General features: G+C 41.3%; 1 protein-coding gene across 1 annotated transcript; it reads right to left on the bottom strand.

Moving 5' to 3' along the window:
* Positions 1-259: 259 nt before the first annotated feature.
* Positions 260-12,378, bottom strand: arpin (actin related protein 2/3 complex inhibitor). The gene is made up of 6 exons (XM_040046982.1): positions 12,117-12,378; positions 8,379-8,454; positions 8,035-8,167; positions 7,414-7,620; positions 4,000-4,163; positions 260-1,404 (listed from the first exon to the last, which is right to left on the bottom strand). The coding sequence occupies exons 1-6, from the start codon at positions 12,206-12,208 to the stop codon at positions 1,396-1,398; spliced, it is 681 nt and encodes a 226-aa protein (XP_039902916.1). The 5' UTR covers positions 12,209-12,378; the 3' UTR covers positions 260-1,395.
* Between the last annotated feature and the right edge of the window lie 370 nt (positions 12,379-12,748).

Genomic DNA, 12,748 nt, shown 5'->3' with positions numbered 1-12,748 from the left:
GAAAGCATTAAAATAAAAATTGTTTCCCCAAATTTTGTTGCATTGCTCCTATGTTCTAAAATGCATTAATGATGTGAATGTGGTTGTGATTTGAGGCTTTATAACTGACTTTCCCTGAAGAAGAACCCCAGCTGGGTTTGTGACATTAAGCTCTAATTAGGACACTGTATGTTCCTCTGCACACAGTGAAACTTTAATTAGCTGAAATCCCAGTTTTAGATCCCCACCTTAAAATTTGACACAAAAACAAAGCGCAATCGTCATTTAACACACATTCATTGGTTTTATTCAAAGCACAAAGTCATATTGTCCTTTAGCTCAACCACGAAGGAGTATTACAGCCACATTAAGAAAAAAAGAAATTGGCGTTCATTTTGAGATTAAAGTCAGAACTTGTAGATGAAACTCAAAATACTAGTTTGAGAATAAAGTCGAAATGTGAAGATTACAATTGTTGTTTAAAGCCAAACTGCCGCCACGGCTCCTGCAACCTCTGCAAAATGCCTCGTGTAGACGATTTAGTGAAACAACTCGATCAGCTGTCTCATCGTGATATGACATCCATCTTTATTGCATAGCCATCGGTATCCTTGAATGCGTCCACTGCCAGCCATTGGTTCCGGTTTGTTTTTTTAACTTCTGATCAGCTGCAGATTTTCTGCACCATCTCTTCTAATTATCACCGCTCCGTGTTTATGAGCTAAAAGACAAATAACTTAACGCAAGACATTTTTAATTTCCACATTTCTTTCCTTTATTCTCAAAATATTATTTAAACTTTAATCTTACAATTTTGTTTTTATTCTTAAATTGATCAATAATTTTTTTTTTCTTAACGTGGCCCAAATAGGTCGTCGTATTTAAAGCCAAAAAGCACTTAAAAAAAAAGCCAGTTGAGAAAAACAGGTTTGCAATTTGAGGGCTCTCCACTTGTGTAGCATGCTGCATCTTTATTTAGAAAACCATAATGCTCAAGCCTGTGCTCTTTAATACTGCACACTCACTGCACTTTAATATAACAGATGGTTGGAAACATCATGTCTATAAAATTCAGAAAAGTTAAACAAAAATAATTTGTAAAATCGTCACATGAATGTCACTTTTTTCTCAGTTAAAATTAGAATAAGAATTTGTGATATTACAAACTTCATTACTACCATGAATCTTTGCAGGCCTCCATATTCAAAAACATGAACATGCAGGTTGACTTATGTAAATGTGGTGAAGCATACAAGAGAAGAGCACAGTTTCCAAGATAGCTAGTCCCATACTGTAGAGGTGACGCGAGGTTTCCAGCCCTACGGCAACATATGTAAGATATAATAGTCAAAGTCCAGTCCATGCTGGAGATTGGATCGGGGCCCTGAGTTCAGACTGGTGGGAAACACAGTTTTCTCAATCATCCTGTGGATAAAACAAAGCAGGGGCAGTGAGTGCTTTCTGGTTTCTGTTTGTCTAAAGCTTCGTTTATGTTCTGAATAACAGCCGCAGAAGGTTTTTGCTGTCCATTTCACGCCAGGCCAAATCATAGCTCGTTTTCCAGATCACACTATAAAAAGGTGGAGTTCCCCCATGCCGGCCTGATAGCTTGTGCAACTCACTGCATTTCTCTCACTTCCTTAAATAACTGATGTTATGAGTCCACAAAGCAAAGTTCTTGCAGGAAATCCTCGGCACAAAATTCTTGCTCTCCAGAAGGTCTTTTATAAGTCTCATAAATTTTAGCAGGAAATATTGTTTGAAACCTTTAATCAAAGTCTGAGGCAGTAAAGAGGATTCGCACAGGTCAGGTTGAGCAACAGCCTGTCTGGTTCTGTTTGTACTAAAAAGTCAAGAAGGAAGTCAAGAAGCTAAATATGCATCTGATTTAAAGGGGAAAACCTGTTCTATCATTAAAGAACTCGTTAACAAGGGTGGTCTTAACGTCCACCAGGTCACCGGTGACCCGTTAACAACCCGTTTTTAACTCTAATTTCAAAAATCAAAATAAACCCTGACCCTCGTGTCTGACTCATGTCAACAACGAGCAAAGTAACTGCTGAAGTATATCGACCGTATGTGCCAAAAGCCAGACTATTAATACTAGTTTTCCACCAGTGCGGTGCTAAAAGCTGGCTACAGTCAGCGACACAAAATTAAGGGACTCAGAGTTCAAACCGCTGACCTCAGTGGCGATGGGAGAGGCAACCGCAAGAGAGGAGCCCTACAGATTCTTTCCGACATAACTTTGTTCTCATGGAAATTGCTTTAACGTTTTCGGTGTAACACTGAGTAACATGTGGGTCTAAAACCTGCTGAGCTGTAGACTGCTCCTCAACAGTTACTGAAACACAGCTAGCTTTGATTCAGAGGCTAGTAGAGCTTCTGTCATGTTGAAGCCGGTGATCCAGCTGCTGTGAGGCTGCCAGTGGAAACTGAGGGGCTGGCCAGGTTTCTTTCTTCTCACATATTCAGTCAGAAAGGCACCTACCTCAGGTCTACCTCAACAACTCTATGGATATCGAGCCATCTGCGATAGAGTCATGGGTTACTCATACACTAGTCTATAAGCGAGAGGTCTACAGTGTTGTAACAATCTGAAGTTAATTACTACTGCACAACATCTTAAAGCTTGATCAGATACACATGCAAACAGCGTTTATTCAGAGTCCAGTTGTGACACCTGTTGGCAGCGATACAAACTGCATTTCGCTATCTGCATACACTTTAGTATAATAGATTCAAAGGGCATCACCTACTGATGAGGCCAGTCTAAGGATGCTAGTGACACTTCAAAGTTGGATGCAGTGAGTTTCCCTTACATCCCTCGTCTGTGATGGCCTTCGATAGCTACATCAATATTCAATTCAATTTTATTCATACAGCACCAAATCACAACAACAGTCCCCTCAAGTAGCTTTATATTGTAAGGTAGACCCTACAATGATAAATACAGAGAAAAACCATCAGTTATATGACCCCCTATGAGCAAAGACATTGGCAACAATGGGAAGGAAAAACTCCTTTTAACAGGAAGAAGGTGTGTAATCAATGCACTACGATGTCTAAGAATATACAGTATTCATCTGTGAATCATCTGACCTGTAATTTCCAGCTAATTTCCTATAATTTAGTTAAAAATCAGCTTGCATTTGGCTGTACAATATCTCAAATTCATACACAATGCATTACAAACAGAGGAAAATGAGTCTTTGCAGCTGCAGTAACTCGACCTTTTTGTCACAAGAACTTTCTTCCAGTAATTAAAAAGTAAGTAAATTGGATAAATCATAAAAGCAAACAATCCTGAGCATGTAGCACCTTAGCCTGCCAGCACCGCCCCCAAGGTTGCAAACTTTTTGCGAATGAGTCACATTGAACAGAGTAGAATAAATCTCCTGGAAGTTAAGTTAACCCCACGGCGAACAGATCCTGGTCACTGGGAAGTTTGTGCAGTGGAAAAATGGCTTATGTTACATGGTGGGCTGTGGAATTAGGCAGAAATATGTTTGTTAGTATAACTGCTGCACGACTGAAATTTTTAATAACGTTGGTATTTGAGAGCATGATATCATTTCCACTGCAGCTGAAAAAATGATTGTTTGAGGAAAGCCACAAAGCTCAGCCTTAGCTGCATTCCAGCCAGACCAGATCCTAATGCTCGCCCGCATCAGCTGACGGCTCACCTCATGCCCTGGGTAATTGTCATACAGGGCAATCAATTCAAGCTACTTCAGCCTTCCTGCAGTGGCTGCACATCTGCAATCAACTTTACAACGTACCCCCGCTCCTCCTTCACGTTGTCTCCGACTCCATGTCACGCCTGTTGTCAGAGATACCTGATCTGTTCTTGCGAGGGCCTTGGCGGCTGCTCTTTATTTTGAGTTAGTTTTCAGGAAATTAAAAGAAACTCTTTCAAGAATTTGTAAGAAAAGGAAAAATAAATGACAAACCACCGATCTGGGCTACATCCCTGATATTATGCGAGTCATTTCATTTGTTTAGAGATTTGGTCCTCACCCATTCGTCCTCCTCTGCTCCCTCGCCTCCTCCTCCAGGCTGCTGAGTGCTGCTGGTGTCTGATTTGTTGGCCATTATTTTGTCTGTCCATGAAGCTCCAGCCTTATCGTCTCCAGCAAAGTTACACTTCGTCACTGTGCCGCCATCAATTTTGGCCAAAGAGACTGGAATTTGAAGAAGGTAATGAAGTTATTTACGCATGACACAAAACAAAGAAGTACGTAAGGTTTTTAAAGGCATTTATAGAACTTAAACGAAGTGAGCTACCAACTTTGAATTCTACTCTTTAAGCTTTATCATCTCTGTAAGGATATGCCAACTTGATTATTAACCGTTCACTGACTTTGATAGAGAAGAAATCTGAAAAATCTGAGAAAGTTTTCAAAACTTTGAATGTCAGATTCATGTTTAAGTTCTAACTCTACACAGAATTAAGAAAGCAACAAGATGGAGACATCTTATAATAAATGTTCAAATATCCATCACATCTGAATAAATCCAGGCTAAAAACCAAAGGACAGGTATTGATATCAGTCTAAACCAGAGGTCGGCAACCTGCATGCGGCTCTTTAGTCCTTATACTGCGGCTCCGCCTGGTTTGGGGAAATAAATTACAAGTATTTAGCTAAAGTGTAATTTATTTCCAATTAGTTTTTAAAAGTCAGGTCAAGGCTCCAAAAGCACAAAGGCGATATGAGGGTGGCGGCTCACAACAGTTTTTGTTTGCTACATGGATCATTTTAGTTCAGCTGGGTGTCTTTCCTTTTGTTATCAAAGGAGCTTGCAAAGAAAAGCGTCTGGACTTCTTTAACTTGCTTGAAGACGTTTCACCTCTCATCCGAGAAGCTTCTTCAAGTCTAAGGTCAAATGTACATACTTATACATTTGACCTTAGCCTGTACATACTTATAGTTATAGAATATTCACAACATACTTCATACCGTGTACATTATAACATACCATAATAGACCCATTTCTGTAATATACTCACCTACTCTATATTATGAATATATATTGTAATATATCTGTATCACTAAAGCACTTCTGGATGGATGCAAAACTGCATTTCGTTGCCCTGTACCTGTGCATGTGCAATGACAATAAAGTTGAATTCTATTCTATTCTAAATGGTGGGGAGTCCCAGATTTAAACCTAGTGGGAGTATCCCCCCAAAAAGAGGGATGGAGATGAAGCATCGCTGAATATGTTTCCAAACCAACTTCATTCTAAGCCAAAGACTAGAAAATATGGTCAAGCAAATCTTCCCTTTGGCTTCACCTGCACAAGTGCTGAGGTAGGTCTCCCCTGCACAATTGGTTTTCCCTTCGTCGGGAGCAGCGCTGGGCTGTTCAAATCACGGACAAACAGGATTCCACAGCTGTTTATGTTTTTAAACCCATTTTGCACAGAGAGGCATTTTTTGAAAAATGTATTGACAGCAATGTTGAATATTATTACACATGAAAAAAAAAAACTACACGTAAAATAATCACACCGTGACGCCTCTGCCTTTGTAAATGGAGGGACAGTAACTGCGTGTGTGTAAAACCTGCAGACAGTCAGATTAACAGTATTTTGTCTCTATCTGCTATTCTGCAATTCCTCTCATGTAAAAAACTAACGTGTGCACAGCTGATGTGAACAAAGGCACATACCTTTGACGTTTCGTGACAAACTCTGTATTCCTCGTCCACACGTAAACGGAAAAAAGGAGTTTTAAAAAATCTCAGTTTTCAGTGATTCGAAACGGCGTTTACATGGACGAAACAGCTGCGTTTTCAAAAATACCCGTGTAGGTGTGGACGCAGCGTAAAAGAGTTAGTAGTTTATTTTATTACTACCTGTAATTTATTGCAGATTACTTGTATTTGCTTAATTGTTTACTAAATGCTTGAGGTGTGAAATTAACTGCAATGGAGCAAAATATAGGTGTGTGTGGTTGGAGGATGTGTTTGTGCGTGGGGGGCGCGAACATTTTTCTTGTAAAACAAAGGGGGGCCCAGCAAAAAAAGTTTGGGAACCACTGTGTTAATGTAACACAAGCTTTGTCCCAATCAGAACTCGAACCCACACTCAGACAGTTGCTTAATTGTTTACTAAATATTTGAGGTGTGAAATAAACCGCAATGGAGCAAAATATGTGCGTGCGTGCACATGTGTACGCGCACGTGTGCGTGGGGTGGGGGGTGGGGCGCAAACATTTTTCTTGTAAAACAAGAGGGCCCAGCAAAAAAAGTTTGGGAACCACTGTGTTAACCGACAGTTGCAGTCTTAAGGATTCTTTACATTTACAGCTCAATGTGACATACAGCGTGTCTCCAGGTACAATTAACTGAAGCATGATGTAAAATTTAGGACTAAACTTGTCATGGAAGCAGACAAACCAGAAATATACTTATTTAACCAAGTGAACACATGCATGCCACTTCGAAATGAACAGTAAAGTAAAATGAAAGCATTTGGTTAGGCTTAAAAACTCCAACTGTGTTAACTTAACTGATAAAGATAGACAAAGGCAGACAGCCTTGACCCAAACCTCCTGGCCGTAGGCTGTGAGAACATGTGGTTTTTGGCTTTGCTCTCCCAAGTCTTGGCAATCGGGGAAGAAAAAATAATAATCACATAATAACTAGAGCTATTCCAAAATAAACCAATTTCTCTTTCTGCAGAGAAATACAACCCGATGTTCATTTTTGTCCTAAACGATGTCCCCTCGTCCCAGTTTTGAAACACATGGAGCATGTTGCTTTGTATTTCCAGGCACCAGTTTCAACAAGTATTATTCTTTTTTCTTCTAACTGTTTCTTTAAGCTAGTGAGCAAGCTGGTGGAAATCTGAATCAAATTAAAGACTGTGAAGCTCTGAAGTGTCTTTTATATTATTTCATCTGCCTTTACAAAAGGATTAGATACACAGAGGAAAAGGTCTCAAAGCATGTGATGACAAAAGAAGGCAAACCTTGAACCTTTAAAGCATGCATCCACACAATGTCTGCAGTTCATCAGTGACAGAACAGAGTTTACTAAAGCATACCACAGAAGGTGTAAATCAGAAGCTACCCCTTCTCCCTAAAAGCTCAAAGGCAGAGTCCTGTTTTACAACTCCAGATGCAGATTCAAGTTCATATACAAGTCAGACAATAGTTACACAAACAAAGAAGACGACTGCTTATAAGCAGCTTTAGGTGTAGACAGTTAAGCAGTGATTCATTTCTATTAACTTGTATTTTTTACTACACTGACTAGCAGTTTACAGCACAAACAGACCCTTTGCTGGGCCGATGTCACCAAACTCAGACCCAACCCTAACCGCAGACAGCACAGACGATGTACGTGGATGTTAAGATCTTAGGCAGGACAATTCACAGAAAGGCTCTACAGGCAAGTAAATAACAAACATCAAGTTCAGACTCACATACGAAAGGACTGTTTCCTCTAGTCTTCAACCGTACATCCTGTCCTGTTTCCAGGTCCGTTTTTTCCATGTCTGCCTCCGGATACCAAAAGGCCCAGGTCCCAGCGGGTCTGTGCTTCTCAGTTATCTTCATTAGCTCGGCTTTGTTCACCGCGGCGGACAGCTGCTCCTCAGACAAACGGTCCGACTCCCCTTTAGCTTCTACCTCTGTAAAGACGGAAAACACAATGAAGCCAAGTAAATGAAGGGAATTAAGAGCTCCGCACCCACGAGGCTTTTTCTTGTTACATATCAGTGGCGTATTTAAGAAACAGAGCTAGCATTAGCATGCAATCATCGCTGCTTGCCTTCCTGTAAAAGTCACTGCATGAAGTTGGTGAATTGTAGGACAGGGTTAGACTTTTCAGGTTTGCATGCTGCACTACTGATCTGTTCTACTTCAGACCTCAACAAAAAAGTATTTATTACATCTCATCAATCAGACTGAGGAACTGAACTGCAGCTAGTTCTCGTCATACAAATAAATGGAGATTTCTAGAGTTTGCACCTGACCACACCTCATGTCTTGCTCGGCCTATTCTGACACTGCACAGCCAGCAGATCCAACTCCAGTGTACTCACTGTAGGAGGACATGAGGAAACCAGTGTTGACCTTTTTGGTGTCACTGAAGTTTGGCTCCACTTCCTTTCCACTGGCATCAAACTTCCGCTGATGGATGCGACTCGGTTGGATGTACAGCACGTAGAAACGTACCTGCAGGTGACAGAAGGATGAATAAATACCTTCCACTGTACAGTGGTTTTCAGCTTTACTTATTTCTGCTTATTATCACCAATGCCTGCTCCTCGAACAGTGAGCTGAAAACCCTCACAGTCTTTTTACAATTATTTGCATCTACTGAGAAGAAGGCGTCATGCTGGGCTCTTATAACCGAGTGATACCCCGGCTGGTTTTATTACTGTACCTTTTGATTGTTGCTGTCAGTGATTGCATGTCTGGAAACATCGAGCAGCTTCCCTTCTAAAAGCACTCCGGGGCCACTGTGTAGAAAAACAATAATGAGTATCTAAATGTGTACTGGCGAAATAAAGTGCTGTTTTATTGGGACTGAGTGCTGAATAGGGACTCAGTTAAACGCAGAACTAGAACTGCAGGGAGGATGATTCATAGCACACATAAATCCTAGAGATTAAAGGCATTCAAACGTTTTTCAGAACAAACCAATGCAGTAAAAGTTCGACTGTGCTCTGAAACCCAAACTCACCATTTCCATTTGCTTTAGTCACATGACAGTAGTTTTGTTACTGGATCTAGCAAAGACCACGAACTGGCAGCTCGTCCACACACTGTGATCAAAGTTACATCACTTTACATCCAGCCAGCAGCAGGCAAGCAAAATGAAGGAGAAGTCTTAGCCCGGCATGTCTAAAGTCCCTGAATTTTACCACATGTTAGCTGTTACATCAAAACCTCAGGGGATCAGTCTGCAAGCTTGCTGTAGGCAGACAATATGTGCAGTTCCCAATATTACATTTTTCCCCTACTGGCCTCCAGCACCAGCAGTTTTACTGGCCACATACTGTAATATCTACTCAGATTCATATAACTCTTTCCTAGTCTTACCGACTGAGTTTAGAATTACAAAGGAATAGAGCCTGACTGATTACCGGTAGACTCACTCACTTCCTTTAAAGTGAAAATATCGTCAGCAAGAAGAAAAAATGGCTTCTTAGATAAAATAATAATAACTGGAAAAAGTATATAGAACACAGAACGTATGTAGAACAAGTATAGAGAACATTTTATTGATGCATTCCCTCTTAGTTATGTTAATAACATACTAAGATATATTAACATGTTAATAACATACTAGAATTCCACGTGAAAGTTTCACCGAAGCACAAATTTCTTTGATGCTCTGTACCTCACATTAGAGCAAATATTTCCCAGATAATTACATCAAAATGCTGAAAAAGGCCCAAACGGGGTCAAGAGGTTCAGTCCAGTGACCCCTATTAGCCTGGCTTTGTTATAGACAGGCCCCACGGTCCGGGCTCATCCAAAAAGACACCGTGACCCTCAGTGGAATTATTAGTTTCTTTCTAACTATAAGTAAAAGGAAGCAATACAGTTTTGTAATAAAAAAAAGTGAAACATCTAAACTGATGTTAAGTCACTCCAGTATTAAACCATGTTAGCTGTTTGGTTAACAGCTTAGTGTCTCTTTGAAGCTACAACGCAGTCACTTATCAGGCGGTGCGGCTAGCTTTGAAGCATGATTTTCCTTGAAAAATGCAAAACAAATAGAAAAGCGTTGAGGAGGAGTTCACACTTGTGGCCCCAGCTGCTCTAGTGTGTGATGAGTTTGTTAATTCACTTCTGCACCTTGAGAAAATGCCTCGTGTTAGTTCTACAATGTCATCTAAAGCACTTTGATTATCGCGGCTACAATTTTACCATGAGTGAAATGATCTCTATGGGCTCAAAATGTGGTCATAAATATTTTGTACTTGTAAATCGGTTTTGTACTTGTAAAAAAGATTTGTATGTGTAAAAAAGATTTGTGCGTGGACTTAGCCCAAAAAATCCTGCAAGTTACAAGTACGAATTTTGACCCTATTTTTCTTCCTTTAAGCTGATTGGTCAATGTCATGTCAATCACAAATTAAACAATCCAATCAGAGAACAGATGGGTTTGGCTGTCGGAGGGGCACTTTTTTGAACTGCAGGTCCTTGAAGGGTAATCTCTATATAAATATCCGATAGCAGTTAGGTCCCCTTATGCTGGGCAGACACTGTGCGATTTTTTCAGTCGCGCGATTCAGCTCCTGTTCAAACTGCACGATTGACTCGCAGGGGTTAGAAGTTCATAGGTCACGATGCAGGGTCTCACACTATACGGCCCGATGCTCCGATGCGACCTGAGTGCTCACACTGTGCGTCCATAAAATGAAGGTTATAACAGAAATTCTGTCGCTCGCTCTCCCTCTCTGTCTTTCACTCACACAGACACACACACCACCATCATCAACTTTGCTAAATTGCTAATGAAAAACATTGATCAGGCAGCTGTGATTGAGCAGCACTGTAGATCCAACTATTTTCACGGTTGTTGTGGTCGTGATAATTTTGTGAGGCCACATCGAAAAGGCTCGGATGAGCTTTCCAAAGTTCTACAAGTTGTGCCTCCATCGCTTGTGTCCAGATCACACCGTCTTTTTCGCTGACATTTGTGTTTGCGCGTGCGCAGTGTGAAAAACTACGGTGACACCCTCATGACGGTCGCGAGGATTTCAAACAGGTTTGAAATCCTCACGACCAAGCGATTGATGATCGGGAGCTGGTCGTGAGGTGTTAATCGCTTCTCGTTACCCCACGTATACTACACGATGCACGACGCACGATGAAGGCCAAACTCGGGCCGATCGCCAAATCGGTCGCACGACTCAAAAATCGGCTCAAAATGGGCCAAAAATCGCACAGTGTAAGCCCAGCATTACTTTCAGCAGCTGTTGAAAGGATAAAGTTGTGCTATATCAGTGGTTAGAAATACCATTATTACTTTAGGATTAGTTTAACACAACGTCAGGGCTGACCCGGGACCATTGCTGTGAGTCACAGCGCGCAGCATAAAAGTCCTTCCTCATCGGACGCAGGATGTGCTGCTAATGCTAACTGCTAACTAAAAGCAAAGGATCCAGAATTTGTTGCTGGCTGCTGGGCTCTGTGGGTTTTTGCAGCAGCTCTACCTGTACTAGATGCACCTGCTCCTTGTCTTTTCTATCTCTGACTTTATGTCCTCTACAAGAGTTTCTGTTTTTTTTGCTAGTTCTTCAAATGTTCAATAAAAACATGTATGCTAATTCATAACGAAGAAAGCTTTGTAATGAAGACTGTCATTTCCAAAACACTGCCCGCCCCCACCCCGCGGTCCGCAGCGCTGTTGAAAAGGCTGTGGAAGTCCCTGTATTAAACACGTAGACCTGTGACACAAAAATCACCAAACTCGGACGACCACAGACTGTTTTTCTTCGTGGTGATTAAGGAAAACGCTGGGTTGGCATGTAAAAGGGCATTTATTCCCTTCAAAGACCTGCAGTTCAAAAAAAGCGCCCCTCCGACAGCCAAACCCATCTGTTTTCTGATTGGATTGTTACATTTGTGATTGACATGACGTTGACCAATCAGATGAAAGGAAGAAAAATAGGGTCAACATTCGTACTTGTAACTTGCAGGGTTTTTTTTTGGCTAAGTCCACACACAAATCTTTTTTACGCACGCACAAATCTTTTTTACACACGCACAAATCTTTCTTACACACACAAATTCTTTTTACACATACAAATCCTGATTTACAAGTACAAAATATTTATGACCACATTTTGAGCCCATAGATCTGTTTTTGTACCACGTTCTAAACGTGTTTTTTTTTTCGTTTATGTTGAACATGGGAGTCTATACTGTGTCAGCCTCTAGTGGCCACAACAGGAAGTGCAGCCAGGGCGCTCTGATACTGCTGGTCGTACATCCACCTACACTGCGCTGTGCTGCATATACCCGACATAATTTCATTTTTTAAAATGTTTCGAACAGTGTACAACTCACAGATCTGCTCTCTGGGAACACCGAGGGATTTATTGACGGAGTCTGGTGCTGTCCCCTCACAGGGGAAACACTGTAGCGTGTGAACGCGAGCACATACCTCTCAAACGCAGAGGGACACCACGCACGGTCAAACTTTTCACTGTGGACCGGCTTGTTCTGCAGAGACGTGTTGTGATAAATGCGACTCATCTTTCATAAAATCGTAACTTTTCCCTTCCCTCAGATTTTTCCTTTTTCCGGACTTCCTGTTCGTCCCTGAATGAGAGGTGCGCTCGGTTTTCTACACAGCAGACGCCGGCGGGTAATAGTGCAGAAGAGAATGCGTGCGGTGAGAGTGGACGGACAGCCCGGACTCTTCTCATTTATGCAGAAATTGCCTGCAGATCACCTAGGGGGCGCATGATGGCCCTCATTGAACAGCAGTGAATGCAGCGCAAATACATGTAGTTTTTTTCTTTTTCATTACTAATTAGGCGCTAATTAGTATTCTTAATGTTTGTTAAAGTTGTTTCTCGTGCGGTCTTTAGTGAGGGGATCATCCTCTGAGAAATACCAGTATCTGAACAGGGACTCAAACCAGCAACCTGCAGGTACAGCTTGTATTTTCAGTTGTCTGCACACACAGCAAGTCCAGATTTACACTTTATTTCTACACAAAAAGCTTTTACAAGTATCTGCTGATTATTGTCAGAACTGTTGATTTTACACGTTAAATGCAAGCATTGTGCA

Source organism: Simochromis diagramma, unplaced genomic scaffold (assembly GCF_900408965.1).
Source record: "Simochromis diagramma unplaced genomic scaffold, fSimDia1.1 OVJJ01000106.1, whole genome shotgun sequence".
NCBI lineage: Eukaryota > Metazoa > Chordata > Actinopteri > Cichliformes > Cichlidae > Simochromis > Simochromis diagramma.
This window is presented reverse-complemented; position numbering and strand designations above follow the sequence as displayed.